At 36.3% G+C, this 27,667-nt stretch overlaps 1 protein-coding gene across 4 annotated transcripts; it reads left to right on the top strand.

Annotated features, from left to right (window-relative positions):
• Positions 1-478: 478 nt before the first annotated feature.
• LOC107818335 (uncharacterized) lies at positions 479-4,898 on the top strand. 4 transcript variants are annotated; one of them, XM_016644328.2, is made up of 3 exons: positions 479-648; positions 3,426-4,516; positions 4,630-4,898. In XM_016644328.2, exon 2 carries the CDS (start codon positions 3,453-3,455, stop codon positions 4,464-4,466), a length of 1,014 nt encoding a protein of 337 aa, XP_016499814.1. In that variant the 5' UTR covers positions 479-648; positions 3,426-3,452; the 3' UTR covers positions 4,467-4,516; positions 4,630-4,898. The 4 variants fall into 4 exon arrangements, with proteins under 4 accessions (XP_016499814.1, XP_016499816.1, XP_075076206.1 ...); XM_016644330.2 differs by having other exon boundaries at positions 480-648; positions 3,426-4,520; XM_075220105.1 differs by having other exon boundaries at positions 482-2,849; positions 3,426-4,520.
• The last annotated feature ends 22,769 nt before the right edge of the window (positions 4,899-27,667 follow it).

Raw genomic sequence — 27,667 nt, 5'->3', positions numbered from 1 at the left:
TAAAAAAGAAGCCATATATTATGCAACAAAACTTTTATTAAAATCTAGTACATATTGTTTTACATCGGAAAAAATAACATAATAACAATTACGATATGAACATTCAACATTAAAATTCAAATTTTAGAACAAAATTATTTTTAAAGAAAACAATCTTAATCAATAACCATTATATTATTAAAAATCATGTACTATTATTCACCATATAATTCTACCACATTATTATTCATACCTACAGATAATAATTAACTCAATCAGGCAACCGGCGCGTGCCGCTACGCGCCATAACTCCAGAACAAGAACTAAAACGGCGCCGACTCAATCAACGTTATTAAATTTTTCCTGAAACGAAATTATTAAAATTTTCAGAATTCAAAAAATTGTTCAAAATTTGAGCGAACATTACTCCGACACGTCAGCATCCACCTCAGCAAGTCCCTACTTTTTTATATAAATACCGCCTTACCCCTTTAAATTTTGTAGTCTTTTCATTCTCATCGAAGAGTCAAAGGAGCAGCTTCAACTCAGCTGCAGCCTTTTCAAAATTTCAACATTTAGGGTTTCAAAAAAATTTCTTCTTCTTCAGACTATCAAATCAGAAAGAAGTTTTGGTTAGCTGTGTTTCAGATCGGTTTGTGTAAACTTCTGGTAAAGCGTTAACGGAAGATAAATATAATTTTGCGGCGAAGTTTTATTTATTTATTTGATCTGTTTTTTTAAGCTATTTTTGGCGTTAAACTGCCTCCTGATTGTATATCGATTGTTTAAGCTCGTTTTTAGATCTGGGTTTCCGTTGTTTTAGTGTTTGTTCGATGAATTTGAATTGAGTTTTGTGTTTGAAGTAAAGATTAGGCCTTTTTAATCGTAGAAGTGCTTGGTTTTTAGATGTGGGTTTTGGTTGTTTTTATGATATATTCAGTAGATTGGATTTGGTTTTCGTATTTGAAGTTGAAATTAGGGTTTTTAAATCGGATACGTGCTCTTAAATTGGAAACGGTTTTGGTGTTTGAGGTCAAATTAGGATTTTTTTTTGTTTGGATATGTGCTTGAATTCACTGTTTTGAGCTGAAACTTGTTAAAGATTTTAGCTTTGTGTATTGAATTGGAACTGGGTTTTGTTAAAGACTTTATTCTTAATTGGTGGATTGCTTGAGATCAACGTTCTGAGCTGAAATTTGATTGAGGGTTATGGTTGTTTAACTATTATATATTAAATTGAAACTGGATATCTTTGAATTCGAAGTAGTGGTTTTAAATAGAAGAAGTGCTTCAGCAAATGTTTCAAGCTGAAATCTGTTACGAACTTGTGAGCATGTTGGAGTTGGGAAGTGAGAAATGCTAATAGATTATTGATTATGTTTCTTCTGATCCGATCTTTGCTTATAGTCACTGGGTTTTAAGTTGATAAGGTAATTACACATGATATGATTGTTAATGATTTGTTCTGTTCTGTGAATGTCGGTTGGTATGGGTTGTTTCCTGGTGGATGAATCTTGTTGGTTTTGATTATATTTACTTTATCATCTGCGAAACTGTTGGTCGATTAGTGAATTGGTATAGGAGATTCGTTTGACAACAGGAACTTGGAAACTTTTGATAAATTAAATTGGTATACTAAATGTATTTGACACGAGTAACGTAACAAGTTTTGAACTTTATATCGGTGTATTGAGGAAGAAGAGTTTAAATAGACTAATGTGGTCGGTGAGGATTCATATAGCCGACCCAACTTGTTTGGGATTGAGGTGTAGTAGTTGAGGAAGAAGAAATAAACTTCTGGTGTGCAAGTAAATGATATACCCAAATGGAACAGTATCAATATGACAGATAAAGATTGCTTTAGACTTTTTTGTTGAGTTTTGAAGCCTCGGTATGTTGTAGACTTTTGGCTTTTGCTTATGGTGAGCCACATGTGAGGGTGGATGCTCCCTTCTGTTTGGGTTGATGCTAGTGAAAACATGGGATATTGTTCTCTTCTGTTTCATCAGATTACCTCACCCAAATGCATTATGCCGAGGAGTTTGGTGGGAAACCGAACTTCTGTGTTGTTAGTTGCATGGCTGAGGGGAATTGATATCTACTGATTGCTCTTGCCAGATAGATTGCTGTGAAAGACGTTATCATATATTTTATGTGCATCCTGAACCATACAATGTACAATATCTGGTCAGGATATGTGAGTTGTCACCCTAATTAATGGCTATTCATTAACTGAGAGTGAAGATATATCTATTGGGTGTTACAATGTTGACACATACTGCAGATGGGATTTTCCGACGAGCACAATTTTATTTGGATTAGATGCAGCATGGTTTTTCATGGCTCTGGATAAATTCAGGAGGAGATGAATTCATTTGGCTTAAAGAGCCTTTTCACCTTGACAGTACTGGCTTCCCTTATGTTCTTTGCATGTTTTGCAAACTTAATGGCAATGTGGAACATTAATGTTCCTGAGATATTCAAGGAGTATTGAATACTAAAGCGTTGTGGTCCAGCGGTTTTTTGCTGCAGTCCGCTCTTGTTCAAATTTATGGAACTTTTCACAAATACTTTTTTGGGTATATGGTTTAGAGATGATAGTATCAGATGGAGGATGCAAGTAGCACACATAAAGAATAAAATGAGAGTAGATAGCTTGAAATGGTTGTTCATGTCCCCACAAAGATCTCGAAGCAGACCTATGTGCATTGGTACATCGGTGCGGCACTATGGTGATTGATGTACTAAAAGGGGATTTTATATACCTAAAATCCCAGGAAGGAATGGTTACACTAACATCCACTCCAATAAGGCGCATTTGGCACAATACAAGCAAATGATGGCAATACCTAATAGTTCGATCTTTTGGTGTAGGTTCTTTTGTTATACTTACATTTGATATGGTGCTTGCCAGGTATCTGTTTGCCTGGTTAGAAATTGTATCTCAGCGTCGTGGTATAGCCGTGAAAAACAGATATCTTAGGTCTAGAACACTCTAATTGTTTTAAAAGAAAAATTGGTTACTGGTATTGGAAGGGGACGGGCCCGAATATAGAGGAATTGATACATAGAATTCATGAGTTCCCATCTAATTTTGGATTTGAAGCTATGCTGATTGTTGACTGTTATATGATGTCAATTTTTTTTTTTTAAAGTTGGTTGTACTATTTTAGGGGTATGTTTTAGTTCTGGCTTAGTTCATACTTCAATTTTCTGTCACTAACTGCTATGTGTTGTTAATTCCTGATGTATGTTGTGACTCTTCGTTAATTCCTGGTTTATATATTGTCCTTCGAATACACCCACAAATTCTATTATCCTTTATTACCACTCCTTGAACTTGTAGCGTGCATACACTTGTTATTTTTTCTATATTGGTTTTCAGGAAGATTTTTCTTGAATTTTTATTTTCAGCATTGCTTACATTATCTTTTGTCCTTTGACAGTTGTTCTATATTCATATAGAAACAAACATGCCTAAAGAGAGAAGAGATAGGTCTGTTTCTTTTGATAGGAGTAGAGCTTCTCCTTACACTTGTAGCTCGAGTCACTCAAAACCGTCATTCAAAAACCCTTTGGAAAACGACGAAAATGTGAAAGACTGGGAAGATGCCCGTTGCCCAGTGTGTATGGAACATCCTCATAATGCTATTCTCCTTTTGTGCACTTCTCATGAGAAGGGCTGCCGTCCTTTTATGTGTGATACAAGCTATAGACATTCAAATTGTTTTGACCAGTTCAAAAAGTCATTTGAAGAAGCTTCAGCAACAGCAACACAGCAAGTGGAGATCCCAGCTTCAGCTTCTATCGCGGAATCTACCACAGTGATAACAGAAGCTCTGTCTGATCTGCCAGGTGAAAGAACTGAAGGTGGTTCTATATCCCTAGGTGCCTTGTCTTGCGAGAACCATGAAAAGAAAAAGATGCAATGCCCTCTCTGCCGTGGCCAGATAAATGATTGGATTGTCGTGGACTCTGCCCGTCGGTACATGAATGCAAAACTAAGAAGCTGCTCTAGCGAGACATGCGAATTCAGTGGCACATATACAGATCTGCGTAAGCACGCTAGGCAGGAGCATCCCCTTGTACGGCCTACAGAAACTGACCCAGAGAGGCAGCGTAATTGGCGGAGATTGGAGCGGCAGAGAGATTTAGGAGATTTACTCAGTACATTGCAGTCTTCTGTTGGAGAAGAGGGAAGTGAGAGCACCAGTTTAACCTTCGATGAGGGTGGTGGTTTGCTGACTGTTTTTCTTTTTGTTCGGATTCTCCAACCTAGGAGTAATTCTGGTAGTAGTAGCTGGTCAGGCTCCTCAAGGACTCGGGCTCAGGCAACTGGTAGGAGACGACCTTCGAGAAGACTTTGGGGTGAGACCTATGATGGGGAAACTGAATCTAGAGATGACGACAATGAACAGTCTGATGGAGGGTCAGGTCCCTGGAGGCGCCTTGGGAGATTGCGTCGACGACCAACACCAGAAAATTAGTTTGGCACAAACATGTGTTTGCTTGCTGTTCCTCTTTGTTGTTACCCACTGTAGGTACCAAGAACATATGCTACTATGGTTATAACTCATTTTTCTGCTTGTATACCTTTTTATTGGGGCAAGTTTCAACAATTTGAAAGTGGTTTTTGGTGGTCACTTCCAGGTGTAGAAAATGGAGGAGGAAACCTCGTCTTCCGAACGTTGTCGCGCTGAAGGAGCAGTTGTTTCTTGGATTAGAAGGATTCAGGAGAGCATCGAAATGGAAGAATTCTGTTTGGTTAAATAGTATACATTTCTTTGTTGATGAATGTCATCTCAGCTTGTGTGTGCTGCAAATGCTTTAAATCTTTATTTTTAACTGAATTGATAAAGTTGGAAAGCAATTGCTATTTATGCTTCTAAATCTTATCAATAAATCTCATGCTGCAATAATATAGTTGTGCTTGCATTTTTCAACTTTGAGCTATAGCTTTAACCACAACAGTATGAATGAACACACTCTGATTTTAGCTCTTTAACAATAACAGCATGAACAATAGGAAAAAAAACAAACTCTTTTATTAGCTGTAAATTTAGGTCTATATCAACTCTAAAACTAGACCTAATGTAGGGTATCTTGGGCCTGTAGAAAGAGTTAAAAGAGGATAAATATACTTCCACTCATTCCTAGTTCTTTAAAAAATAAAAAGTCAGTTCGGTGTACGAAACATTTTGTGTTCACGTAGGGTTCGGGGAAGGAATACATCTCAAGAGGTGTGATATAGACAACAGTAATTGAGTTTATGATTTGAACTCGTAGATGGTGATAATTTTACCGTTATTTCAAGACGTCCTCTCATTCATTCTCAATTATTTGTGTAGGATAATATGAAACCAGTGGCGTAGCCACACTATGCCAAGAGTGTTCAAGCGAACACTTTTTGTCGGATAATTATATTGTGTATATGGGTTAAATATTACACAGTTGAGTGAAGTAATCCAGCAATTTAGGGTGTTTAAAGTGAGGTATTATTCATGGGTTTATATCCCTATTTAAACATTTTTATTTGATAATTTTGTTTAGCAGAGTAAAACGGAGAAAAACGGAGACCATATATGGTCTATTTGACTCTTTTTTACTTTAAAAAAAATCCTAATAAATAACTCTTAAAAATTAAAATTTGTATAAAAATAAACAAGTAATCTTAAATGTTGCTTTCTAAATAAATTTTACAATTTAAAAAGTCAATCTCGTTACATACTATGGACCTCTCGACTCTCAATTTTCTTTGATTTTATGCTTACTTTTATTAATAAAAGTTTTTTAATCTTATTTTATGTTAGTTTTGATTTATAAAATTATAGTTTTATTACAAAATTTTTAATTATTTAGCTAAATGTTGTATAGTTTGATTTAAACACCCATTCATCAAAAAAAATTATTTGACTTATTAAAATTTGAACACTCTTGACGAGATTTATGGCTACATCACCGTATGAAACTATTATCTGCTGAAAGGACTCTATTTTTATGACCTCTTTCTTTGTTTTTGATTGTCAATCGAGATATTATAAAAATTTCTTCAAGACATAAAGAAAATAGAGGAACAAATTTAGAGGGGATTATCAACATCCCCAAATGCATTTTCCTTAACCCATCTTTCTTTGACGTAAATCCAACCCAATTCAAGGCATTAATTAATGCAAATTACTGTAAAGTTCAAAAATAACTATTTTATGGATTTTTAATTGAAAAATAGCTAATTTTTGAAAATTTAAGATAGTGTCATGGATTTTGAATTTTAAAAAGTGAAACTCCATGGCAATATCCTGCACAAAGGTGGACACATGGAGTTTTACTTTTTTTAAGTTTGAAATCCATGATGCTACCATGGAATTTTCACATTAAAAAGGCTACTTTTAAAAAATACTATCTATTTTTTAAAAAACTGGTTTTGCACCACTTGACCCAAAAGTCCATGTGAATAGGCCCATACAGCATCCAAAATCACTCCATTAGGAACACAATTTCTCAAAGGGATTGTTACACAAATAGTCGGTCGGATTTAATGTTTACATTTTTTAGCCGATATACATAAATTATATACTGACTATATATAATTATGCATATATTATACATAAATTTACATATATTATACATTCACCGACTATTTTAAGTTTAAGAGATTAATTGGATGGCTATTGGGGTTAAATCTTCATTTCTCAAAGTAAAAATTGGGATGTGAGGTTAATCCAAGAGAATACAAATATCATATAGGATAAGCCATTAAGGTTGAATCATTTTAAAAACATGTTTATATTAAATCTAAATTAATTATCACTAATGTGCAGGAAATGATTTTTAATAGGAGGGTGTGGAGGTCGAAGATTAGGATTGTAGGTTAGTAAATAGTCGAACATATTTCTTTTCCAGACATGTACTTCTTTTTCATAGTTGTAAAACTAGTGTTATCCTCGTTTCCTTATTTTTAGATAGCTATTATTACTTGATGTTTCCTTTGCTTCGGTTATATTTCTTTTTTGAATGTTGTTACTGTTTCTCTTTCTGTAGTTCTTTGTCATAACTGTTGTGATTTTACTTTTATTGAGTTGAGGGTCTACCAGAAATAGCCTCTCTACACAAGGTATGGGTAAGATCTCTGTACATAATACCCTTCCCAGACCCACTTGTGAAAATATACTATGAAATAACACGGGCTAGCTAGTTTTTGGACAGGTAATCGACAAATAGCCAGCGTTTGCAAAGTCATTATTTTGCGTATTGTGTAAAATAATTGCCATTATTTTTCTAAAACACAGAAAGTTCCAGCATAATATGCGGGATTACAGAGCTCTTGCGTATAAACTTCCCGCATATTATATTGGAACTCCATCACAGGGAAAGTTCCAGCACAATATGTTGGATTATGGAGCTCCTGCATATACACTTCACGCATATTATGTTGAAACTCCAACACATTATGAAATTCCAGCACATTATGTTGGAAGCTCATACGTAAAAAAATTCGAACTCCAGCATATTATGATGGAATATTTTCGGACTTTTAAGGGTGTTTTTGTTTAGATTTTCTCTTTACATGAAAAATGTGGCTAAATTTCGATTACTTTTGAAACTGTAGCAATTTTTCAATTATCAATTGTAAATCTGACTATTTTTTTTTGAATTTATTTTTCAAATATACTGGGTATATTATCATCATTGTTGTTTGTTGTTGTAAAGGTGCATGAAATAATATTTCATAGTCTTTAACTTAAAGTCTTGAATCTGCATCTACTATCTCCAAACGACATCCAATATTCTATGCAATATCTTTAAAAATTGTCATAAGATACTGACTTTATGGTCAACTTAATTAATGGTAGAAGATAATTTAAGATTATTTTTCTCCTTAAAGCATATTGTGTCGTCCATAAAACTAAAGCTCCACATTTTCAGCATAAATAGAAGTTTGAGAATTTACAAAGATCAAACTTTATGATTTTTCTATAATAAACCACGTGCAGACCATTGGAGTTGGAATTATATTTTACAAAATAAGTTTACTAAGTGACAAAATAGGACAAATAAATGTCTCAGACCCCATTAGTTTGAAGCTGCCCATAATAATATGTCCCCAGACAAAGGCTATAATGTATGCAGGAGAAAGACACAGAGTTCCTAAGTATAATATATCCATATCCTTTTTTCTTTTCTCTTTATTTTAAATAAATTAGTCGTCAACTCAATCGCTTAAATTAAAATAGCCGGTAGATGTATAATATATGTATAATCCATGTACGTTATGTATATAACCGGCTAAAAAAAATAAACAACGAATACAACCGACTATTTTGCATAAAAATTCCTGGCATATATCGATATTGTAACGCTTTAATTTTTACACAATAAGTGAATTTTAACATGTAATGGTAGATTACTTGTCAATTTTACCAGATTAATTAATTAATATTTATCAAGTAATTTACCTGTAATTACCTAATAAGTTACTTGAATAGTCTAAATAATTTTTGCATCATTATCCTTAACCAGAGTTCTCGGGTTCGAGTCCCTCGATATGGAATCGCCTTTGCTTGGGAGCAATTTACCCCCAATGTGAGACTTCCCGGCGCCAATCCGATTTAGTCGGGATCCAATATGGTACCGGATACCGGATGGGAAAACAATTTTTTTTAAACATCATTAGGGTATAAAACTTAAATTCTTTTTGTATAACCTCCCAAATGGACAATTTTTGATTAAGGGATTATCAATTCCTCTTAATTTAAGTGTCTTCCACTTCCACATAAATTAATGTATGCTTTTCTTTTGTCCAATTTTTGCATACCCAAAATCCTTAGAGATTTTTATTTATTATATTGCTATTTATTTCTTTTACTATAATTCTCCTTTTTGGGTTGTCAGCTATGCCATCTTTCAGTCTCTGCATTTTTTACCATTTTATTGCATTGTGGAACTCTGTATCAATACAGCCTTTTTTTTTCTGATTTCTTATCCTCTTTCCATTCCTAGCTTTATCTTTCTGATTTTTAAATAAGATTCTTGATGAGGTTTTTTTCCTTCTTTAGGTATTTTTTTTAGGTTTTTAAAATTTAATCCTCTATATTAAACCTAAAAAACATTTGGGTCAAACTACATTCACATAAATATTACAATCCAATTCATAATTACAAAAGTGCCATACATGTTCATTAATAAAATTTAAAGACCGGATTCATCAAGTTTAAATCCTAAACTACCTCTAGATATTGCTAAAATAGGCAATCTCATACCAATCGATGGACAAAATTCACTATCAAATTAATTTTTCATGCCAAACATTTCTCATATGACTAACACCCAAGGAATTAACTCAAAAAACTGAACACTGTAAAGGAACTAGATTTTGTAAAGAATTGCAGTAAATTAGAAAACCGAATATCTCAACCGGATGTTGTTATTCAACAAATTACGGACTGACAGGAAGATTTTTCTCAGCTATGTTGTGTGTGGACTTTCGAAAATGTTGTCGCATCCGTGCTGGAACCTCCAAAAATAGAAAACTCAATATCTCAATCGGTTGCTATTATTCAACAAATTACGGACTGGCTGAAAGACTGTTCTCAGCTTCTTGACATCAGATCATCTTGGACATTTACTGATTCTATTCTTCTGGATGTGCTCTACATTCATCAAGCTCGTAAACTCGCAATTGACTCCAAAATCATTGTTGATTACTTCAATGAAAATAAAGAAGCCCCTAAAATTACCCATACCTAGACTCATGGTGGAGCTTCATTTCATCCAAATTCTCGGCTGGCCATTTCAAAATCGTCTATACAATTATAAGATTCATGCAGGTACAAAGGGGAGAATGAAACAAAAGAATTAAATGGAACTTTGTTATACTCTTTATTTTTGAATAATAAGTACTCCCTTCGGTTCACAATAAGTATCCAATTTGCTTTTAGCACGTCCATTAAGAAAATACTAAACTCTATACAAAAATACCTACTATGGCTAAACTACCCTTAATTAAACATTTAATGTGAGGAGTAAGAAAACTTTTTAGGGATATATACATAGGGGTTATTTTGTAAAAACAAATTGAATTCTTTCTTGATTACATAACTGGACGCTTATTTTGAACCAGAATGAAAAAGCAAATTGGACACTTATTGTGAACCGGAGGGAGGGAGTACAAAAGAAAAACTTTTTGGCTTTTGAAAAAGTTCAATCAAATAATGAGTCAACAAATATTCTACAGTCTTTCTTTGTACATAATAATATATGGTATATGATCTTGTCTATGAATACAATTATGTTTTGGTGTGATGTTTACTACTACGTTAGTGTTAATTAACTAACATTGTTCCTTTAAATTAAGTTATTGTTATAGCGGATTATACCTTTGGTGGGACGATGAAAAATGTCTAGTTCATCTTTTCAAATCTTATGAAATATACAGATCTATGAGTTTAGACTAGAGTGATCAAACAATCGGATCGATTATGAGTCATCTCCTTAAAAAACAACTAATGTGTTTAAATTATATACCCCGTCATAAAGTTTTTTTATTATTAAGTTAACTTTATCTATTTTAAGAAGTTATATGCTTTATTTTCAAGATTACAAGTTATATTTTCTTATGAAGGGCTACCATGAATATTTTTGTAGTGACCTATTAGTGTAAAATAAAGAAATTTCCATTATGGATGTACATAAGAAAAATTCTACTTTATAGCCTGATAAGAGTCATAATTATGTTAACTATACTCAATATATACTACTATAAGTTAAGTCTAAATTTTTCAATTTCAAACATTTTTATCAACAAGTTAGACTATTTGTGCAAGTAAAAGATCCAATCTCAAATCCACACCTTCTCTCATCTGACCTCCTTACCACCCAAAAAAAAAAATGCAAGAAGAACACAATGAGCTAAAATGGTAGTAATAGAATTTATGTAATATATATTGATAGTATAAAATTATCTTTTACTATTAATAAATTTTAATATGTGATAGCAGGTTAGTGTCATTTTTATTAGATTTTCAATTAATATATATGAAGAAATTAGCTTATAATAATTTTTAATAAGTGACTTAATTGTGCAAATAATCTTTATATTGTTAATGCATAGAACTTAAACTCAGGGCCACACACTTTCATACCACAAATCCTTTATGAAAACTATAATTTTTTTATTTTTTGGCAAAACCATATCTTTTTTTTTTTGTTAACTAGAGAATTCGCAGCCGCTACTTTTCAGGCGCGCATAGAATAAATCATGATCTTATATCAAATTAAGCAAGCCTTGTACGATAGGCTCGGCCGAGAAAATATGTAAGTGGATTTCGTATCCTAGAAACCCCCACCCCCACCCCCACCCCCACATTTGGCAAAACCATATCTTGATTAACCTTTTACAAAGATAAGCATTTAACTACCAAAACTGCAAACCTAAAAGAGTAGGTGAAAAATCTAGGTACTTGTAGCCACTAGATTTTCCTTTGGATCTTTGATAAGTAGCTATAGATTCCTTTACCTTTTTCTCCTAAAATTCAGTGCAGGTAAAAAATGGTAAACTTTGTAGGTCAAGGTTTCAGATTCCTTTCCAAATTTGAACTTCCAAATTAAATACTCTTGAAACTAAGCAGTTTCTGATAAAATTCTGTATTAACCAAAAATTTATTTTAATAGCACGAGTCTTATCCTTTGGTCCGAGGTTAACTTTTAATATAGTTTAATTCAGTTCAGAAATTGCTTGATTATACCCTCAGAGACTAGTGCGATCCAGTTTATTGGCAGTAGGTAGTTCTCTAAAAGGAATGTTTTTGGATCAATTGTTAAACTAAAGTAACCATAAATGCAAAAGAGACTAAAGCTGCATTCAGACGAATATGATCTCTATTTTCGTAATTCGATATTTTGGATTAGAGTCCTGAAAATAAAAAGAAATACTAGTAAGGAACGCTTTCCCTCTTTAATCAGCCTTATGCGGCGAGAATCGTATTAATCGTGACTACAATACAAATACATGATCTCGCAAAAAGGTGCTAAGTAGCAAGCATTAAAGATAAAATAAGAGAAGATTACTTGAGATGGTCGAACTACTAATACATTGGTTCATATGTGTGAAATATGGTGAATGAAGGGGTTAAAAAGGGACGAGGTAAATATAAAATCACACGGAAAGAACTTGTTTCAAAAGGCCTATAATTTCGTAAAATTTATGCATATTGAGCTAAAATATGCCATAATTTAAGGAAAAAAATCTATACAAGTGATATTTACTTGGCGACTCCAACTTATTTGAAACTAGGGCATAATATTATTATAATATATAGGGTTTTACTTGTTACTTTCACTAGCGTAGGAACATTACAACTCCTTGTATTTCCCTTTATTTAAAAATCAAACATCGTGTCACGACCCCTACACTCTCTCAAAACTTAAAATTAGTCGGCAAGTCTCAAACTTCTCATGAATTAATTCTGGTATATATTTGGACCAGTGGTTCTTCCCGTTTCTAGTACAGATCAAATCACATAATCTTCTTATGTATACATTGAGGAGTTATAATTTTCAAACGAAAAATTTTTAAATATTGATTTCCAGAATGGCAGCAATTGACTTATTTCTGTCTTATAACTTTCTTGTAATACTGCTTTCTTTTGAAGCGAATCTCTATGACAACTCCGATAGTGTAATGGGCAGTACGTACATGGCTCGAGAACAAATTCATTGCATATGATTGACCAGATTGTTTACCCCAAAATTAGGCAACAATTAAATTTGTAAGCGATTTTAAGGATATGTGGTTTAATCCAACATGAAAAATTAAGAATACCAAATAAATGAGTTCGAAATGAAATAAACGTTCAAACCAGTTGCAATATTATGGTCAAGCCTGAATTTAGAGTGACTAATGACCTTGTCATCGGTTGGACCCTCGATTCAAGCCTATCGTGAATGAAGAACAGATCTAATGAGTAAACAATAGCTAAAAGGCAGAAAATAAACTTGTATTACTTTGATTCGTGTATTACAATGTGTCAAAGAAAAGAAAAACCTCTCCTTTATATGGTGAGAGTTTTAGTCCTAATAGAAGCCTAAAAATGTTAAAATCTTCTTTTTCCGGTAATTGTTGATCCATAATCGAAATCAAGCAAGATTCGCGCCGTGATATCCGGTTGAGGGCGGGAATCACTGCCTTCTATCCTCCATGCACAACCGTTCATCGTATCTCCCGAGGTCTATAACTTATACTTGGCCTGAGGTGCTTTGCTTTACCACATCCGATGACGAATACATCGTTTGCTCTCTCTGGGCCTAGATATGAAGGTCTCAGACCTTGATTACAACCTCATGGATCCGTGTTCTCCCTTCGTTTCCTCATCGGGAAATTGGGGTGTACTTTTACTATAATGACTTGACTTTATATTACGCTAAGCTTTGAAGTCTTGAGTAACTTCGTATAATATATTATGACTTGTGTGAATAGTTGATTCTTGTTTTTAGGTTATTCGAAATTGAATTGGAAGAATGATTCTCAACTAGGGAGCTTTAAGTTGAAGGAGTTGACCGGAGTTTGACTTTAGTGTAGACGACTCCGGACTAGTATTTTGATGATTCCAATAGCTTCGTATAGTGATTTTGGACTTAGGCGTGTGTCCGGATTTGAATTCGGAGGTCCGTAGGTTGACTTGATGCATTTTGGCAAAAATTGGAAAGTTTAAGGTTTGGAAGGTTGAGAGGTTCAACCAGGAGTTGACTTTATTGATATCGGGGTTGGATTTCGATTTCGGGAGTTGGTATAGCTCCGTTGTGTCATTTGGAACTTGCACGCAGAATTTATGTTCATTCCAGGTTGATTTGATATGTTTCGGCACGAGTTTTAGAAGTTGAAATTTTATAAGTTCATTAAGTCCGATTTGAGGTACGATTCATAGTTTTGATGTTGTTTGATATGATTTGATGCCCCGTGCAGGTCCGCGTTATGTTATGGAACTTGTTGGTATATTTTGATGGGGTCCCGAGAGCCTCGAGTGTATTTCGGACGGGCCACGGGCTATTTCTCTATGTTTTTGGACTACTGGTTTGCTGGTGTGCATGTTGTTCTTCGTGATCACGAAGATGAAGACGCTATCACGAAAGGTTTCTGGGAGCTCAGCTTTTTGTTCATCGCGGTCATGACTGTATGCACACGATTGCGAAGGTCCAGTTGGTCGTGGTCCGCTTTCGCGATGTGAATTTCGCGTTCGCATAGAGATAGAGTTGGAAAGGGCATCAGGATTTGTTGTTCCCATTCGCGTGGGCTTTAACGCGTTCGTGAATTGTGCTACAAATGTTGTGTCGTGTTCACGAAGGATTTTTTTGGTGCCGTATATTTTTGTGCATCGTGATCGCGAAGCATTTTCCGCGATCGCGTAAAAGGAATCGCTAGGCAGAATATAAAGTACTCTATTTCGAGGGCTTATGATATTTTATCACTTTTTCAGTTAAAGAGCTCGGATTTGAGCGATTATGGAGGGGATTTTCACGTGTTGGTTTGGGGTAAGTGCTATTCACCCGAATTTGGTTATATTTTATAATTCCATCTTTGTTTTTAATATTAAATTAGTGATTTAAATGGGAGAAAATGAGAATTTTTATAAAAACTTTCAAAAATGTAAAATGAGGATTTCAAGGCCGATTTGATGTCGGAATTGGATAATTTTTGTATCGTTGGACTCATATAGAAATGGGTATTTGAATTTTGTAAATTTTTATTGGGTTCCGAGGTGCGGGCTCGGGGCTGACTTTTTAGTTTTCTTTAAAGATCGAAGCTTTATTATTCGTGATGTTTTATACTTCAATGCTACACAAAAGGGGGTGATTTGTGTGGTGTCCAATTTTCGCGTGCACATATTATAGAAGGACCTGGTTCTTCTTTGTTCCTTAAACTACTATTGCAAAAATAATAAATGCGGAAAGTAAAGAACACACGTATTTTTATGTGGAATACACCCGACTCAAAAGGTGAAAAAACCAAAACCTACTACTCAGTAGGATTTTCCCCAACACTTCACTAAATCACTGAATCAAAACAGCATTTACAAAACTCTTTGTAAACCCAAGGATTAACCATTGTGAAACCTGCCTCTAGCCGTTGCGACAACTTCAAGTTAACTCTATCTTGAATACTTAGAGTACCTAATACAATTGCTTTTAGATAAAGCTGAAAGGTACAAATTGATAACCACCTACTACAGTGAAACTAGAATAAAAGACAGACACTTGGAATTGGTTCTTCTGTGACGATCCGGCCAGTCGTCTTAAGAATTTATGCCTTGATCCCCTATTAACTGCTTTCCCCAAGTTTATTTCTACTATTTTGACTTGCCGTGATGTTCGGTTTTGAGTTTTGGGACATTTAGTCCCTAAATGAGAGCTTAAGTATTGGAAAGTTGACCATAGTCGGAACAGTGTGAAGATAGCCTCAGAATGGAAATCCGATGGTTCCATTAGATCCATTGGGTGATTTCGGGCTTAGGGGCGTGTTCGGATTGTGTTTTGGAGGTCCGTAGCTAATTTAGTCTTGAAATGCCGAAAGTTGAATTTTTGAAGTTTCCGGTTCGATAGTGAGATTTTGATCCGAGGGTCGGAATGGAATTCTGAAAGTTGGAGTAGCTCCGTAGTGTTTAATGTGACGTGTGTGCAAAATTTTAGGTCATTCGGATGAGGTTTGATAGACTTTTTGATCGAAAGCATATTTTTTGAGTTTTTGGAATTCTTAGGCTTGAATCTGATAAAAAATAGGTGTTTTGATGTTGTTTTGGACGTTCCGAAGGTTGAAACAAGTTTGAATGATGTTTTAGGATTGGTTGAGGTCCCGGGGTCCTCGGGTGTGTTTCAGGTGGTCAATCAGACCATTTCAAGTTGTGAAAAACAACAAAAAACTGTTGTTGGGTGTTGTAGTAAAATGATCTTCGTGTTCGCGAGTAGGCCCTCGCGTTCGCGAAGGGTTAGCAGGTGAGGCAGAGGATTTAGCCTTAGCATTCGCGAGGGAGTCTCCACGTTCGCGAAGGGGCTGGGGTCTTGTGTATCACGTTCGCGAGGTGATGCCGCGTTCGCGTAGGGGAAAGTTGGGCGGCTGGGTTGAGGTTGATTTGTCCTTCGCGTTCGCAGAGGGGACGTCGCGTTCGCGTTGCGTAGGAGAGCTAAGCCTTCGCATTCGCGAGCTGTGTGTCGTGATCGCGATGAAGGAATTTTAGTCAAAGTAAATTTGTGCTTCGCCAACGGGAGGCGTTGACCGCGTTCGCGAAGAAGGATTTGATGCCTGGGCAAAATGTTTAAATAGTCATTTGGTCCGTGATTTTGGGGTTATCTTCCACTATTTTTGGCCGATTTTGAAGTTTTTTGAAGGGGATTGAAGAGGGATTCAAGAGGAATCACTTGGAGGTAATATTGTTGACTTCATAACTCATTTATATGTGATTAAAGACCTAACTGGTGGTGAGAAATTTGGAAAAAATGGGTAATTAGGGCTTGAGATTAAAAGACTTTAACATGGGTATTTGAGGGGTCAATTGAACTCCGATTTCAGTGTTCTTGTTATGTATAGACTCGTGAGAGTACGCGATTTCTGAAAATATATATATTTTAGCCGATTCCGAGACGTGGGCCCGAGGGGCGTTTTGGTCATTTTACCTAATTTCGCGTATTAGCTTAGAATTTCTTTGTAGAATCAATTACTTGAAGTGTTATTTACGTTATGAAATTGAATTGAATAGATTTGGGCCATTTGGAGTCGAGTACTCGTGGCAAAAGCGTGGTTTCAGATTGATTATTGAGCTGGTTCGAGTTAAGTGGCTTGTCTAACCTTGTGTGGGGGACCTTCCCCTTAGGATTTGATATATTTAGTAATTGAAATGCCTTGTATGTGAGGTGACGAGTGCGTACTTGTGCTAATTATTGGAAATCCGATTTTCTTTAAGTAATTACTAGTATGTTTCATTTCCTGTTTTTATTACTTGTACTATTAAGCCTGTTGTTTGCTTAGGAAAACATGTCTAAGTGAGTTAATTGCTTTACTTGCTCAAACTGCTTTACCTGAATTCTGTGCAGCATGCTAGGCTAGAATTACTTGTTCACCTTAATATGAAATTTCCATTTCTGAATATTTTTCTGTTGCTGCTGTGTATTTACATTGGGACTACGGATGTGGGATTCCGGTAGCTCCCCCCTTGCCTATTTATTTTGGGACTACGGATGTGGAATTCTGGTGGATCCCCCTGCACAATTATATGGAACTACGAGAATGCACCTGATATATTCCCCCAGTACTGGGTATTTACATTTGGGACTACGGAACGGGATTCTGGTAGATCCCCGTGCACTATGAGTTGGACTACGGGACGGAATCCCGGGAGATCCATTGGATATGTACATATGGGACTATAGGACGGTATCCTAGGAGAACCCCGGTTGTTATTTTGGTGCTAAGTCATATTTATTTCTGTGTTTTGCCTTGTCTCTGTAATAGTTGTTGTTGCCCTTTTTATATCCTGTGTTACTTTTACTGCTGTATTTATTTATACTATTCTGTTCTACACTGTCAAACTTTATACTTTATTTAACCTCAGTAGGGCCCTGACCTTCCTCGTCACTACCCGACCGAGGTTAGGCTTGACACTTACTGAGTACTGTTGTGGTGTACTCATGCCCCTTTTGCACATGTTTTCATGTGCAGATCCAAGTACCGCGACTCAGTCCTATCACCCTTGAGGCGAGGTGACTGATCCAGCAACTTCGAGGTATATCTGCCGTGTCCGCAGACCGAGGAGTCTCTTTCTATTCTAGCTTTTAAACATTTGCCCTTTTGTATTTCTTTTCCTTGTTAGATATTCTGGAGTTAGAGTACTGTGTAGTGATCCTTAGCTTGTGATTCATGGGTTTCCGGGTCTTGGAAGTATGTATTGGTTTGAGAGTTAAATATTGTGTATGCCGAGCGACACTTTTAAACACTGTTTATTTACTCTTCATTCTGTTTTAATTTGTTTTATTCCACAATTTGGTTATCTTCCGCAATTTAGGCTTACCTAGTTATAGAGGACTAGGTGTCGTCACGATGGTTCACGGATGGTAAACCGGGGTCGTGACATCTTCTATCTAGTTCTTGTAGCTTCAGGTTCGCACACTTGAATCACACAAGAATTGCTTGAAAAATACCTTGCTATTTTGCTCTCAACTCACGTTTAACTATAGCTTTGTGAGTACCTGTAAAGTGAGAACATCCTGTAATTTACAGATTTAGTAGCATAAGAAATAACTAGAGTTCCAATTCTATACTCTTCCTTGGTGGAAGAGTTCTAGTTAACTTTAACTTCTAACTCCTCCCTTATCTTGGATAAAGTTTTATTCGAATAAGGAGTCTTTCTCCTTATCATTTGTGCAACCTTTTCAATTAGGAGATATCAGATATAGCATCTTAAGCTTATCTCCTTCATGTGCATCCCTTATGCTTGAATCTGCCCGTGTTTGTGTACACCATGGATGGACCTGGTTCATGCTTGAGTTCCTTTGTCAATCATAAAAAACTTTAATTGGGCCAATAAATTCCCTTTTTTTGATGATGACAAACTCTGTGCTTTTCATAAGCATAAGCTCTATTTCAACTCAGCTCAACATTAACAAAAAGTTAGAACACTTTTCATGCTTAACGTCACTAATCAGGTTCATTAGGTTATAAACATCAAAGTCCAAAGTAAAAGCACAACCTATCTTCCCCCTTTTGGCATCATCGAAAAGTTGCATAATTATGTTAGATAACCAGATTTTAATAGAGATTACTCATGGCCACTAAGGCTACTTCAAATGCAATCATGGAATCAAGTATCATTTATCAATCTAATGATATTAGCCATCTAAGAAGCATCAACAAACAGTTAGAGCAAAAAAACAGTTGATTATCATTGATACTTAGTCATCCACAAGCATAAAGAGAAATAAAAACACTGGATCATGAGAAAAAGAAACAAAAAAAGAAAAATCCCATTCGGGTCACTAGTTGGTCGAACTATGCTAGGAAGGCTTAAGACTGGGAAGGACCAGGTTCTTGGTGATTGTCTTGAAGAAGTTTCAGCATATCTTGAAGAATTCCATCATTCTTCTCCTTCTCCTTTGCCAGCTCATCTCTGGGAGCATCTTTCTCGGTCTCCACTTCTGCCAACCTCTTCTTCAGCCTTTCAATTTCAGCATCCTTAGCCCCACTTTCTTGCACCAAGGCACGCATTTTGCTATTCACAGGTACCTTTTTGGATGAACCAGGTTCTTTGGAAGTGGTGTGGACTTCATAGTCATAAGCAATCGGAGTGTTTTCCCTAAAATGATCCTTGCTTTTAACAACTTTCCATTTCTTGATGGGTACCTTGAGGTGTGTAAGTACAATTGTGAAAATAAAACCATAGGGTATGGCATGAGTTTTGGTGCTATTCAGAATCCTCTCAAGATGCTGGATGATAAATCCAGGCCAATTGATTTGCCTCCCACTGTCCAAACATTCCATAGGGACCAAGTCCATGAATGTGGTCATGTGCCTCTTTTCCTGCCTGGGTAGCTCAACTTTATTCAAAAATTCGAACAACACTTTGTGGGGTGGCTTCATATCACTTTTGTAAATAGCCTTGGGCTCAAGCTCCTCTTCATTGTCACCAAACTTTCTAGTAATGGCAAGGGCAGTGGGGAGATTCTCTAGACTTGGCCATTTGAGGTTCTTATAATCATTACGCTTCAACAGGTACACCTAAGATCTCTCCCAGTTCTTTATCATCAAAGCTCACTGTCACCCCCTTTAACACACTGGTGACCCTACCATCTTTGATCTCACAATTTGCCATGAACTCCACAATATCAGTTCTGGCCAGATTTTCATCCATTTGAAGGACCGTGTCCTTCCAACCTTGCAATTGTAACTTCTCTAGCAGTATTGACATAGCTTCCTTCTCCAAGTCCCTAAGGAGTCTACCTTTCAAGATGGTTCTCTTCCCAAACTTAACCATCTTGTCCTTCCGAGCATCAGATTCTTCTTCTCCGCTCCATTCTTCTTCCTCCACTATTTTCACTTTTCTTGATTTTAATGCATACCTAGTTCTTTTAGCCAAAGTAGATGGCTCCACAGATTTTGTTTTTGAAACAAAATTCTTTGTGGAAATCGTAGCTTTCTTTGCCTTTGGAGTCATAAACTACATTTCTTCTATCTCATCTTCATCCCGAAGGACCAGGTCCATCTCATCGATTTCAACAGCCTCAACAGGAACAACCACCTTCTTTTTTCCCTTAGTAGTAGCTTTTCTCTTACTTTCTTCTAAGGCCTTTTCTAGTTCAGCCTCACTTTGCTTCTTCTGACTCCTTGTAGCTCCTCCTCTTGTAGGAGGAGTCTCTACAGGGATAGACGAGGCAACCTTTCTCTTCTTGTTTGCCCTAGCAATTCCAGGGATTTAACTCCTAAACTTCCTTTCTCTTTAGGCTTGTAACTGTCAGTCACCTTTTTCAGTAGGTCTGCGAGGGTTTACTGTTCAGATGGAACAGGTTCTTGGACATCCTTTCCTAATCAAACCAACCCCTCAACAGCTTCTCCAGACCCGCTTCCCCTTTTCTCTTTTACTCTCTCTTCTTCTCCAGTAGATTCCTCACTCCAAACTACCATAACACCTGATTCTTTAGATAAACCAACATGAGTGGGTGAAGATTCAACCACTTCTTTTCCCATTCCTCTCACAACAATTCGAGCATCCTCACACTCCTTTTCTTTTCTCTTTTTATTTTTACCACCAATTTTTCCAGACTCAGTTATTTCAACACCAGCCACAGTTCCTACCAGAACAAACCTAGTTTCCAGATTTATAGCAACCTCAGAGATGATTTCAGGAGTAACTTTAGGGCCAGAAGTTACCTGCTCTGTCTCAAAAGAAACATGTTCTTCCCCCTCAGTAGCTGACTTGAACGATTCATCAAATTTCTAGGGTTCTTCTTACCGACTCTCTTTCAATTTTTCATTTATTTTATTGATTTGCTCTCCATCAGAGACAACCTTGCGAGCCATCATCTTTATTCTTCCTTTCTTTGAGATGGGTGTGGTTGAAGGTGTAATAAATGGTTTAAGTGTGATTTCCTTGGGCGGTGATGAAGGATTCTCAGAGGGGTTAGCCATTACTATGCTTAGGTATGAGAAAAGATGAGTTTGTGTATGTTTGGAAGATGAGAGAAGATGGAGAGAATTTTGATGGCTTGAGAATTAGAAGTGAAGAAACACTAAGGCCTAATCAATTTAAGAAGGGGCGTGTTTAATTGAGTAACGACAGTCTTTTTCAGAAGTCTAATCATACCGAAATTCAGTTTGAAAAGACGTTGAAGAGTGTCCCTAGAATCTAGGCACTTAATGCAGTTTTGTCTTTTTGAACGAAACTGTTTCATTTCATAACGGGTAAGTTCAAAAGGGTTTGGGATTAAATGGGACTCTTCTCTTAATCATGATCCAAATACAATTATTCCAAAATATGCAGAGTACAGAATACGTACCAAGTAATCTTGATGAACCAGGTTCCTCACTGAGAAATCTCTTGTGTAAGTCTGAATTTTCCAAGAAAATAGAGATAATATCATTAGAGATTAACGAGTCATTTTAGTACATGGCACAAGAGTATACTGATGAAAGTATGAGATTGAGCAAAATCTAATCCAATTATGCACAAAAATTCACAAAATTTTCTACCCAAAATTTTGAGTAAGAACTGATTCCTTTTACGTGATCTTAATCATCCCTAATTCTAACCTGTTCCTTTCAAAGTGATTTCTACTTAGAGCTTTTATGAAGATGTCAACTATTTGCTTATCAGCAGCACAAAATTCCACAGTGATCAAACCCTTCTCATAGTTCTCCCGTAAAAAAATGATGCCTAACATCTATGTGCTTAGTTCTCTTGTGAATAATCGGGTTCTTGGTCATACTAATTGCACTAGTGTTATCATAAAATATGGGGATACAACCTACATCAATTCAAAAATCCATTAATTGCTGTTTGATCCATAATAATTGAGCACAACATAAGGCATCAACAACATACTAAGCTTTAGAAGTAGATAAGGCCACAGAATTTTGCTTTTTAGTGGCATAAGACACAAGACATGATCCAGGAAAGTGTGCCATACCTGAGTGCTCTTTCTATCCACAAGAAAAGCTGCATAATCAGCATTAGGGGTGGGCATTCGGTATTTTGGTTTGGTATTTAATAAATTTGGATCGGTATTTCGGTATTTGATTTATCAATTGTGTATCCCAAATACCGTACCAAAGTATTTCGGTACGATTTGGTATTTATTATTTTAATTCGGTACGGTTTCAGTACGGTTTCTGTTTAATATTCGCTGATAAAGAACAACAAAATGCTGATAAAATCCTGCTTACACACACACTCCTAATCTATTTCTAAACTTTAACACTGCACTAAAAAAGTAAAAATAGCGTGCTGGCCTAAAACTTTAACATGGCACTAAAACACTTGAATTTGTTAATACCAACTAGTACCAAAAGTCCAAAATACCAACGGTAAATGCAGCAGAACAGAACAAACGATGGCACTAACAAAACCCAATATTCAGCACGTGTTGATGAATCAAACAACACTACGAACAATTTTAACTCGGGTTTTCAATTTCAAACTTACAGCTAGAGCAGAATTATAATAAAGCAAATAAATGTAGACAACTATTGTAATCAATGTAAAGTCTAAAACCCATCTTCCTAATATCATCTCCATCTCTGTACAGTGTACACCTCCCATACAGTGAGGAGTTGACTGCCGTCGCCTGTCCCACCGTCTGCCGCTCGCTAGTCCCCCGTCTGAGGAGTTGTGCCGTCGCCCGTCTGCCCTAATTTTTTTCTTCAGGTTCAGAGTTTATTGTTTAGACGAAGACAACTTTAGAAATTAGAAGTTTAGGTTTTAGTTTTAGAGTCTTCACTCTTTAGAGTTTAGACCCTAATTGAATTATTGGGCTTGGGCTAAGGTGTTGGAATGGGCTGGGAATTATAAAAAATTGTTGGGCACTGGGCAAGCTGGGCGCTGGGGTGGGCTAGGACTTGGGAATTATTTTAGAAGGTCTTTAAAAATTTGGTTAATTCGGTATTTCGGTATATCGAAATTTCAAGATCCTAATACCGAGAACCGTACCGAAATACCAAAATACCAAATATGTAATATCGAATTAGACCGAAATACCGAAAAACTAAAACTGAAATACCGAATTAATTCGGTCCGATTCAGAATTCGGTTTTTCGATTTTTATGCCCACCCTTAATCAGCATCAACATATCCCACTAGGTTGAAGTTACTAACTTTTGGATACCATAGACAAAGGTCAGTGATGCCTTTTAAGTATCTCAAGATCCTCCTGACCGTAGTCAAGTGAGGCTCCTTTGGATTTTCCTGAAATCTAGCACAAAGGCCTACATTGAAAACAATGTTAGATCTGCTAGCAGTGAGATATAACAAAGAGCCAATCATTCCTCTATACAACTTTTGATCAACAGATGAATCGGGTCTATCTACATCCAATTTTGTGGCTGTTGCAATAGGAGTGTCAATTTCTTTGGAATCTTCCATTTTGAACCTTTTAAGCAACTCTTTTACATACTTCTGCTGATGGATCATAGTTCTATTTGAATTTTGTTTAATTTTTAAGCCTAAAAAGAAATTAAGCTCACCCATCATACTCATTTCAAATTCACTCCCCATTGGTTTAGCAAATTCTTTACTTAGCTCATCAGTAGTTGCTCCAAAGATTATATCATCAACGTATATCTGAACTACTAAGAGATCTTTACCTTTTTCTTTCAAGAATAAAGTATTGTTAACTTTACCTCTCTTATGGCCATGCTCAAGCAGGAATTTTGATAATCTTTCATACCATGCTCTTGGAGCCTGCTTGAGCCCATAAAGTGCATTGTCAAGCTTGTACATATGATCAGAACATTCCTTGCTTTCAAAGTCCAGAGGTTGCTTAACAAAAACTTCTTCCTTTAGATAGCCATTGAGGAAGGCACTCTTGACATCTATCTGACGAAGAGTGAATTTCATATAAGCAACAAAGTATGAGGAGTCTAATTGCTTCCAATCTTGCAACACGAGTAAAGGTCTCATAATAGTCTATGCCCTCCTCTAGACTATATTCTAGAACCACCAATCTTGCCTTGTTCCTTTTAATTGTTCCATCTTCATCAAGTTTATTTTCGAAGACCCATTTTGTGCTAATTACTGATCTGTCCTCGGGTCTTGGTTCCATATGCTAAACTTGACTTCTCTCAAATTAGTTGAGTTCATCTTGCATTGCGTTCACCCAATCTACATCCTACAAAGACTCAACAATATTTTTAGGTTCAATAAGCGATAAAAAGTTATCAAAAGCACAAAGATTCTTCAAAGAAGATATGGTTTTGATTCCACAGGTTGGATCAGTAATTATGTTCTCAATAGGATAAGAACTTTGATACTTGTAAGGTTTCACAACCAGCTGATTTCTCCTAGATGTTCCTTCAATGTTTTGTTGCTGAGGAACATGTTCATGGAGATGTTCCCTCAAGGTTTGAGCATCAATTCCTCTTTGTTCAGTTCCCCATGTCAGGTTGCCCTGGGTGGAAGAACCTGTTCCTTCCTCCAGTGCAGCTTCAATCTAGGCTGTGGTTTTATTTGAGTTTCTTTCCAGCCCAACTGCTTCATCTTCATGTTTCTGCCTCTCAGAAAGAATGTTAGTTTCATCAAAAACTGCATGTACACTTTCTTCTACATACATAGTTCTTTTGTTATAAATCTTATAAGTTTTACTATGTGAAGAATATCCCAAGACTACTCCTTTATCACTTTTGGGATCAAACTTACCTAGGGAGTCTTTACCATTATTATACACAAAGCACTTGCATCCAAATGTCCTAATATGTGATATATTTGGCTTTGTCCCTTTAAGTAACTCATAGAGATTCTTCTCGACAAAAGGTCTAGTCATGCACTTATTTATGATGTAACATGCAGTGTTTACAGCTTCTGCCCAGAAACAATGGGGAAGTTTACTAGAAAGAAGCATAGTCCTAGCCATTTCTTCCAATATCCTATTCTTTCTTTCAACTACATTTTGTTGTGGAGTCCTAGGAGTAGAAAAATTATGATCTATGCCATGCTCATCACAAAATTAACAAATTTAGCACTTTCAAATTCAATATCATGATCAGGCCTAATTGATGCAAGTTGATTACCTAGTTGTTTTTGAGTTTTTCTAACAAAAGAAGTGAACATGTCAAATGCTTCATATTTAGATGTTAGAAACAGTGTCCAAGTAAACCTAGAGTAATCACCAACAAGCACCATAACATATCTCTTACTACCTCTGCTCAATGTTCTCATTGGTCTACAAAGATCCATATGAACCAGTTCCACCGTTCTGGTGGTGCTTACCATTTTCTTGCTTTTGAAATAGGATCTTACTTGCTTCCCCCTTGCACAAGACTCACAAATTTTATCTTCCTTGAACTATATGTTAAGTAGTCCTATCACCAAGTCCTTCGAGACTAGTTTGTTGAGTTGACTTAGACCGGCATGTCCAATTCTTATGTGCCAAAGGAGGGGATCATTATCCAACACACTTAAATAAGTGAGTTTATTATCTGAGAGTATGGAAAGATCCACAATATATATGTTGTTCACTCTTTTTCCCTGCAAAACTATCTTGTTAGTGATAAGATTAATCACAAAGCATTTTTGTAGAGGTGAATGCAACAATGTTACCTCTATCGTAAAATTGTGATACACTTATTAGACTGTACTTCAGTCCATCAATCAAGTAGACATTCTCAATAGAGTGAGAGTCAGTCCAAATCCATGTCCATTTATGTCACAACCCCAGACCGGACCCGGTCGTGATGGCGCATCTTCTGAAGACAAGGCTAGCCGATACAATTCCCAAATTTATTTTTAACAATTTTAATAAGTCAATTCAAGTCATTTATAAGAATTAATCCCAAAAATTTAGCGAAATAGAACAAGTGCAGAAATAGATACAGCCCGACATCGGGGTGTCACAAGTCACGAGCATCTACTAAGGTCTAAATACAACGAAAAGTCTGAAAAATATACTAAATAGAGTCTAATGAAATCAAGAGGGAGAAAAGCAGTGTTGCGAACGTCGTGCAACTACCTAGCTAAACTACGATGACTCTGCCTCTGAGCAACCAACACCCGCTACCGGGTTCAAAAATACCTGAATCTACACACAAGGTGTAGGGAGTAATGTAAATACTCCGACTCAGTGAGTAAGAACAATAAATGAAGATTGAGATATAAAAAATCACGTAAAGCACATCAACATGCTATATAGAAGTAGTATAAAACCAGTAAAAGCAATGAAGCAGTGAAATCTCTTAAAATATCTTAGCTCAGTTTAAACTTCTTTAAAACACCTTTTTGACAATCAAACAATTAAATGAAAAGCAGCTAGAACAGATAAGCACAGAAAATCCACCCAATACCAACAGGAACAGCCCCTCGGGCAACAACATGGAACAACACCAGCCCCTCGGGCTATATCTCACATCACAATGGGTACTCGCGCTCACTGGGGGTGTGCAGACTCCTGGAGGGGCCTTTTACGACCCAAGTGCAATATCAAGCCATCTCGTGGCATAATCACATAGGCTCTCGGCCTCATATCAACAAGACACCTTGTGGCATACAAATCTCAAGCCCTCGGCCTCATAATCACAATCAGTGTATCCTCACAACACAAGGCCTCGGCCTTACTCAGTCAGAATCTCATAAGCCACTCGGGCAATAGTAAAATATGATGCTCAGCCCAAATTATCATTTAAAATATCATTTAATGTATTAAAACAGAGTAGACATGGCTAAGTTATGAAAATAGTAGAATATAGCATGACTGAGTACAAGTATAAAGTCAAAACAGTGAGTAAATATCAGTAAAAATCCCCTAAGGGTCCAAATAGTTGGCACGAGGCCCAAATATGGCATTCAACCCAAAATATGATAATAGCAAATAGTTTTTAATCAAATACGCGGTAAAACAGTCATATGGGATGGACTAAGTCACAATCCCCAACGGTGCACGATCCCACGCTCGTCAGCTAGCATGTGCACAACCTCAATAGCACAATGATGTGCAATCCGGGGTTTCATACCCTCAGGACAACATTTATAATCATTACTCATCTCAAATCGGTCCAAACTCTAGCCCGTGATGCCTTTGCATCTCGAATCGGCCTCGAAATGCTTCAAATCTATCCAAAATTAGTATATTATCATCAATATATGCTAAAGGAACAAAGTCTGGGCGAAAATAATCAAATTAACTCAACAATCTCGAAATTGCTCAAACCCGGCCCTCGGGCCCACGTCTCGAAATTCGACCAAAGTCTCAAAATCTGACAATCCATTCAATTACGAGACTATCCATACTAGTTTCACTCAATTATGACTTCGAATCGGCTTTCAAATCCCAAAAATTCATTTTATGAAGTTCCACAATTTTTTCCAAATTTACATTCCAAATCTCTACTCAAATGATGAATCCAACATTATAATCATGTATTTTAGCCAAAATTGAGTTAGAATCACTTACCCCGATGGTTTTATTTGAAAATCCCTCGAAAAATCGCCAAAGCCCGAGCTCTCTAGGTCAA

This window comes from Nicotiana tabacum, chromosome 8 (assembly GCF_000715075.1).
Source record: "Nicotiana tabacum cultivar K326 chromosome 8, ASM71507v2, whole genome shotgun sequence".
NCBI lineage: Eukaryota > Viridiplantae > Streptophyta > Magnoliopsida > Solanales > Solanaceae > Nicotiana > Nicotiana tabacum.
Note: the sequence above shows the minus strand (reverse complement) of the source record. Positions and strands in the feature narration are given on the sequence as shown.